Genomic DNA, 7,377 nt, shown 5'->3' with positions numbered 1-7,377 from the left:
AACACCAGGCTGATAATTCCTCAGTGAGCCATCTTCCAGGGAAAATAAGACATGCACTGCAGAAAGTGACTGAAACGGCTTATTTAACCTCAGAAATGAGGACACAACCTGCTCTTCCTGGCTGATTAGAAGGGATTAGCTCTTCCTAAATCAATACACATACTGTACCTCTTGTCTTGACCACAACACCCTAGGGGGCTATACCAGAGCCAAACCTGTGAGTTCTTACAGCCCCGTGATGGGCTTTGCAGAATGTTGTTACCTGACTGAATGCCCACTTTCACAACACAGCCATAGAAATGAGTGAACTAACACTGTGCTTATCAACAGAGCAGCATGTACATCCTCCTGCTGCCAGTGCAATACACAGGACCACCAAGACACTGCATAGACCTAAAATGCTCTCCCATAAAACCCCACACAGTCAAAAAACCCCGCATAAACTAACAGCCTCTGGAAACAAGGACAAAGTGAGGTTCTGAAGGTAAAAAACACAAATTAGTTACAGCAGGGAGTCACTGACAAAATACAAAGGCAATTTAAAACCCTTGCTCCTGCCTCTGCTACCCCCCATCTCCATGTTGGTTTTATTCTTTTTTCTTTTATAAAATGCCTGATCTTTTACATTGGAAAGTAGAACAATGAAGCTCGGAGGACGATACAAAAATTCCTTGCTAGGAAAAAGAGTATGTGCTCTTTTGGAGCACAAATTGCTAATTTGTAGGATTGCAATCTTTACTGTCTCTTAATTGTCTGGAAAAGCCAAAATTAACTGCCAATCTACAAGGAGGGAAAGGAAAATTAAATCTTAGATCTTGACAGTTCATGTAATCAAATCCTATTTTGTGAATTTTCTAAGTTCTAAAATGCCCCAGTTTTATGAACTGAGTTTCCTACAGTGTGGGGAAAAAAAAAAAAAAAGTTTATTTTGTTTCTTCTCTTGATTTCCGGTATCAAATCATATTACTCTTTAACTTTAGTGTGGGTTAAACACGAAACTTTCCAGTGAGACCCCTTTCCTAGGGCTGTCATACAAAATCTGAAACTATTATCAACTGAAAGTTTTGAAAATACTGGGGAAAAATACTCTGTGATGATGGAAACAATGATGTTCTCAAAGAAGAAAAATACAATTTCACTGCTGTTCATTTCAAGTTAAAAACCACTACTGTCACTTTGCCCCCTTTATATTGTTATATATATTTTTCCATTTTCTCTGTGATGTTTAAACAACAGGTAATTTTACCAAGATCCATATATATATTAGCACTGTGTGGACTTGTATCCCTTGTGCCATGGTACCACTGACATGCCAGTATCACGTTTATGTGATTAGGTCAGGCATTCTCTCTGAGAAGCCATTATCACCTATTTTAAGGTACCACCACAACTTCTGTTCCACAACATTCTATGGGTCATCACCATATTGACCCTTCCCATATTAAGTATCTGCAGACTAACTAGAAAGCAAAAACCTCAGAAGATGCAGCTACTTTCAAAAGACTAAACATTCAAGACTGTGTATTTCCTCATATTTATTTTTTAACTGTATTTTTCTAAAACATATTAAAATAGAAAAGATGTTCATCTGATTCATACAAAGAAAATACCAATAATAAAATAAGTAATAAAATACTGAAAATATATGAAAGCACCAAAACATTAAAATATTCATATTGGCAAAGACTCTAAGAATATATTTCTGGCAATTTTACAGTAAAGTGCTATTCAATCCAAATTAAGGAATTGGAATTTTAATAGCTTGGTTATTATTATCTTAAGGTTACAAATTACGTTGTTCTCTCTAAGACAAAACCCATTTTGTTGGAAGCAAAGAATTTGAGTTGCATGCACATAAAAATAACCCAAGTAAGAGCTTCAATATAAGCAGTTAACAATACAAATTGCCAAATCATTAGGAATACAAAATGCTGAGAAACAAAATAGGCAGAAAGGAAATTAGTGAAAAGTTAAGAAAAAGCAGATGTGGTAAACCATTGTATAAATTAAGAGAGGACAGAAGACTGTGCACCAAACATTTCTGTAGCCTTGCTTTTTACATGGCATTTTTTTAGTAATCATATTGCTGGCTTTATTAGTTAATCTGTTTATTATTTTAAACTGCCCTTTTCAATTTCCTAGAAATGATCCTACATCACCAACACACTGTAAAGCAAAAAGACAGAAGCAGAGTATGACCTTTATTTTTCCTTAATGATCACTTCTCATCTATTGAAGTCAGCAGACAAAGTTAATAAATCTGTTACAAAGACAATTTGTAGCAAAAATTAATTCAAGTAACATAATTATTTTAAATTTTTAAATCTCTTGAGAAGTGAAAATTTTAAATGTATGAAAGATACCATCAGCCTCCTTTTAAGTTTTTATCATTTTAATATACATATTTACAGCAATGAGTACAAAGAATCCTTGTTAGCAAAGTTCTTTCTAGCTTCATGCACCATTTCCACAACAATTTCTGTGAAATGGCAGATATAATACTTTTATGTTGCCTTCAAGTGTATTTAATCTTCCTGGTTTGACTTGCTTTTTTCGTAATTTCATATGTAATTTAACCATATTGCACAACTCAGAGTAAGTTCTTACACTGACTATTTAATAGCCTTTTTATGAACCAATAATAGGCCACTACAGTAAAGAAGTCAGCACCCACACTCCCGTAATTTGAATACAAGGTGCTCTCCAAAAAAAAAAAAAAAAAAAGAATAGGAATAGTGTCTTGTCTTGTCTTGTGCGTATGTTACTTGGTAATAACTTTTCATTTTGGAGAAGCACAAAAATAAGGAATTTAAGCAATGAGAGCAATGAGTCTGAATTATCAAAATAATTACTATCAACATGTACATACACAGACTATATAAAAAAATTCACCAGTACTACGTAATTTCTGTAAATTTTCCTGGATGAACAGATTAACCTCAGAATACACTAAGCTGACTGCTTGCATCTTTTACAAGAGTGATTCAGAATGTAAGAATGAATATGATGAAAAGAAATGAAATACTGTATTTAAAGTAGTTGAATAGAGGGGAAAAAAGGACAACAATCTTAAATAATGTTGTATTTGGTTTCCTCCTTCTAGTTCAGTAATCTTTATTAAGTTGTACAGTGAAAATAGGTCCTAGCTTTAACATCTTCCTCATGCCCTATTGTGTCAACTTAGACAATAATTTCAGTAATCTTGTTTGCTGGTCATTCATTTCTTTTATCTTTTTTCTTCCCCAGTAAACTGTTCCTTGTTCATTGCTGTAGGCTCACAAACCTCATTTTGGCAGTTCCAGAATCCAAGTGCAGCACTGCAATCTTTTAGACTCCACGAACCGTGATAGGCAGCAGCACATCCAGGGCACAGCAATTCTTTTTAGCTTCTCTGGGCATAGGCCAGGTAGAAGCAGAAGGCAGCAACAGTAACTGATAGCAGTGATAAAACAACTGACAGCTGCTGGAACCAGAGGCAGCGATTCATCTGCTCTTCAAGTCTCCTATTAATCTGCAGTAAATGAGTTAGCTGCAAATAGAACAATTTCATTAAATTAGAATTACTGCACTTGAAAGGACTTGGCAAATTTGAGCTATTTTGGCAATGAGTATAATCACAATAAAGAAAAGAAAAAGCCTTCTCTCAGTGGTCTCTCAGCAATATCTTTTCTATCACTACATAAATCAGGAATTTGTTCCATTAAAGGAGCTTCAAATCTTAAGCTATGGATAACCAATATGGCCTGCATCAAGCAGGTGACATCTTTACACTCAGAAGCAAAAGATACCACTGATGCTTATTGATATGCCAGATCTGTATCCACACAAGAAGAATGAGCAAACTCCATTGAAAATTTAATGATTATTAAATTATTATCATTAAACAGAATAATTAAATCACTATCACTGATGTAGTTACTTTCAATTGCTGAGATGTTAAAGTAGTATAATATAAAAAATACCAAAAAGGTTCAGTAAAAATTCTTTTTATCTCTTGCATATTCTATCATTTTGCTGAATATTCAGCACAAAGGAATATGCAATTACCTGTATATGTAAATCTTCATTAGTTTTTGCTGGAATATTAAATGCATTGTCTTTTAATGTCAAAGAGGAGGGCTTACTACTTTCTATGACGTGACACCTGAGCCTGTAAAAAAGAAACAAGAAAACATACCCAAAATCACAAATTTATTACAACATTTTATAATTAAGAGTAAAAAATCCATCTTGAGTGGATAAAGTCCCTGCACTTTTAAAACTTAAGAGACAATAATTATAATTATACTACATTTAGTCTAGGTTTATAAAAAGTAAAGGTCAGGTTTGCATTCATCAGTAACTAACATACACAGCACACTTGCAAATAACCTCTCTCTATTGTTTCAGGGTCTTTTTTAAAAAAAACCCAAAGAAATTGCACCACTTATGCAAGGAAGCTTAAGGTCATTCACATGATGCAGATTTTATTCAAAAGGGAAGTAAGGGATAAGCACTTGAATCGAAAACAGAACAAGATTTAGGCATCAAGGCTCACAAAATACTTTTTCCACGGTAGTTTTGGCCCTAAGGGGTAAAGGCAGCTCCAAAAAAACCTACAGAAAAACCCCAGGAACAATCTAAGGCAAAAAAGCAGCCAAAACTGCAGGGAAGTTTTACTAGACATGTTCAGTGATACTACACAATGTGACTGGATGAGAGAGGAGAGCAACAGCTGGATTTAAAAAGGTGTATGGGGAAATTTATTTTTCTAGGTGACTTTTCCACCACTAAATATCGAAAATACACATATGAAGATGTGATAGATTTTACAGAAACTTTCGACAAAATTCTGATTTTCCCTAGTAGAAAGGGAACATTTTTAATATTGTCTAGAAAATAGCTTTGCATTTACTATGTCTGCTTCCCTTGACTGCTTCCTTTTAGAAAACTCAAGAAACACATTCTTATTAAAAAACCAAATCCCTTATTGTCACATGCATTTATGTTTTTTCCACTTAACTCTTAATCAGCATGAGAACAAGAAAAAAGAAGAGCATGTCCAGAATACCATTTTTATACATTAAACCCACATCCAATCAGTTAAAACAGAGCAAAAGTCTGTTTTCTGAGACAAACCACAAAAGTGAGTTTGGAGAATCCTTCATTGATTATGATTACACAAGTGCTATAAACTAGCTAAATAATAAAAGCTGAAAAACCCCCAAACCCCTGTTACCAGAAAACCATATGCTTACCTATGTTCCATCACTTTGTTCCTAGGGACTTCTTTCCAAAACTGAGCCAGTTCTGGCACACCTGCTCCAGAAGACTGGTCCATTTCTGCTGCCATTATAAGGAAACGATCCTGCAAAGAAGCTGCAAAACCTGCCCTCAAGGAAGCCAAAAAAAAAAAAAAAAAAAAAAAGCACAACAGTGTGCTTAGATAAAAGCACTGGAGGAGGATGGAAGTATTTTGCACAAAAGTGACTTAAAATGAGAGCTTGTTTATTGCAGGACACCAGACACTGACTTACTAGAAATAAAAATAAGGAAATCATTCTCCAAAGCTCAAGAATTCCAATTACAGTTTTCCCAAAATTATGTAGGTTCATTTTAACAGAATCAGTTTCATCTGAATAGCTCAAAGACAACCCAAAATTTTGTAAAGAATGTATTCTCCAGGAAATTCACCTGTCCTTGCAATGATTCAGGAAACTGATTTACTGCAGATAAACTCCCACTGTAATAATGAACCAGTGAGACAACTGCCACTCAAGACTTTTTTTGTTTTTAAGACAAGAAACAAAATGGGTTGCAGACAACAGCTGCTTATGCCTGAGTGGAGCAGTAAATCAGTACAGGCAATTACTCAAATCCTTTCTGACATCCATGTTTTTTTAACAAATTGTACCATTCATACAAGAGTCAAGCAGGCACGGGCATCAGTCAGTCCCACACACCAGCAAGCACATACAACCATCAGTGTCTAGAGCATGTCTAGTAATGCAGCTTGCCCAGATTTCTTACAAACTCTATTTTACATTTTTACTTACCACCATGAAGAGAAACTATTATATCTAATGATGTGCCAGGTTCACAGCTGCTGTTACTGGGTTTAACCCTGTATTTTTCAGGTGCAGTTGTTCTCACCTATAAACAAGAAATATGAAGGATACAGTAAGGGCATGCACAAACTACAATTGCTTCGTAACTTCTCTCATTCTGCAAAAACTAAATCCCAAAAGCTTGACTATTAGGACAAGTCTCTGAAATACACCATTTTGTAGGCATAATAAGACTCTTGCATATTCCTTTTCTTCCCTCTCAATTGTGTTTATCCTTTGTTTTCTTGCATTTGCTATTTTTCTTTTGCATACATATTTAAAACCAGCCAAAACCATGTAATAATAAATATGAAAATATGAAAACTTTAAGTTATTTTAATGTGAAGAGAATGCAAAAGATGGGAAAAACCCCAAAAAGATGCACGTAAACTCCATATTTCTGAAGCAAATATAACTACTAATTCCTTTGATGGTGACATTTGCAGATGGGTCTGCATCATTTGGGAGTATTACTAACTTGTTTCCAGCCAATATTTTAAAAGAAACATTCTAAAAAGATGACTTTTCAATGTTCAAGCCTTACTTTTTCAGGGAGTATTACTCTCCCTAAAAAACTAACCATCACTTTAGCTCTTTTTTAGTCAGTGCTACAAAGATTTGTAATACTAATTATCCCTTTTGAGGTGGTACATCATTGGCATTAATTCAGCCAGATTTCTTTGACCTGCCTCAAACATCACTACACAATAAAAAACTTAGTCTGCAAAATGGATTTAATAGCATTTCTTCCTCCTTAAAGAAAAGAAGAAAAGGTTTCACAGTTAGTAAACCAGGTTACAAATAAAACACTTACTTTAAAAGCCACCACATTTTTAGTGACATTTGTGAGAACTATCAAACATTTTTTCTCTCCAGTTTCTTTGGATCCAAAATATAGCTCTTCTGCTGGGCTAATAGGAAATTAAAAAAGAATTAGTTTCTTCAGATTATCTTTACAATAGATCATAGAAAAAACTTGACCACACCTCCAGGAAAACAAAATACTTTCCACCCTGCAGCTACAGTCAGCATAAACAGATTTTCACCAAAAAAAAAGCTATGAAATGAAAAAGCAGAAATTTTATAATGAAGTTCAGGGTTGACTCATGACAAGCAGAACTGGCTGCCTCAGCTGATTACTGCCCTTGACTTCTGTCACCTGTAACAGCAGGAACAGCCAACAGATACACAGAGTCAGCTACTGTATCTTTGGGCAGTGTGTTCAGGGAAAGCATTACTGACTTTAATTTATGCTTACATTAAGGAATATAAGGTGTCACAGGCAGAGTAA

The 7,377-nt window shown here is 34.7% G+C and overlaps 1 protein-coding gene across 2 annotated transcripts in view; it reads right to left on the bottom strand.

Annotated features, from left to right (window-relative positions):
• Positions 1-1,564: 1,564 nt before the first annotated feature.
• The window catches only part of MOSPD2 (motile sperm domain containing 2), a 32,708-nt gene continuing 26,895 nt past the window's right edge, over positions 1,565-7,377 (bottom strand). For both annotated transcript variants that reach the window (XM_066176856.1, XM_066176857.1), the window contains exons 11-15: positions 6,901-6,997; positions 6,036-6,132; positions 5,238-5,367; positions 4,048-4,150; positions 1,565-3,529 (exon numbers count right to left, since the gene is read on the bottom strand). In XM_066176856.1, the coding sequence (XP_066032953.1) occupies positions 3,383-3,529; positions 4,048-4,150; positions 5,238-5,367; positions 6,036-6,132; positions 6,901-6,997 (574 nt within the window). In that variant the 3' untranslated portion in view covers positions 1,565-3,382. The remainder of the gene's footprint in view (positions 3,530-4,047; positions 4,151-5,237; positions 5,368-6,035; positions 6,133-6,900; positions 6,998-7,377) is intronic.

This window comes from Chamaea fasciata, unplaced genomic scaffold, assembly GCF_029207755.1.
Source record: "Chamaea fasciata isolate MVZ Bird 193981 ecotype frontalis unplaced genomic scaffold, bChaFas1.0.hap1 SCAF_2, whole genome shotgun sequence".
In the NCBI taxonomy this organism is placed as follows: domain Eukaryota; kingdom Metazoa; phylum Chordata; class Aves; order Passeriformes; family Sylviidae; genus Chamaea; species Chamaea fasciata.
The sequence above is the reverse complement of the archived record's forward strand: the minus strand, read 5'-3'. Positions and strand labels throughout refer to the sequence as shown.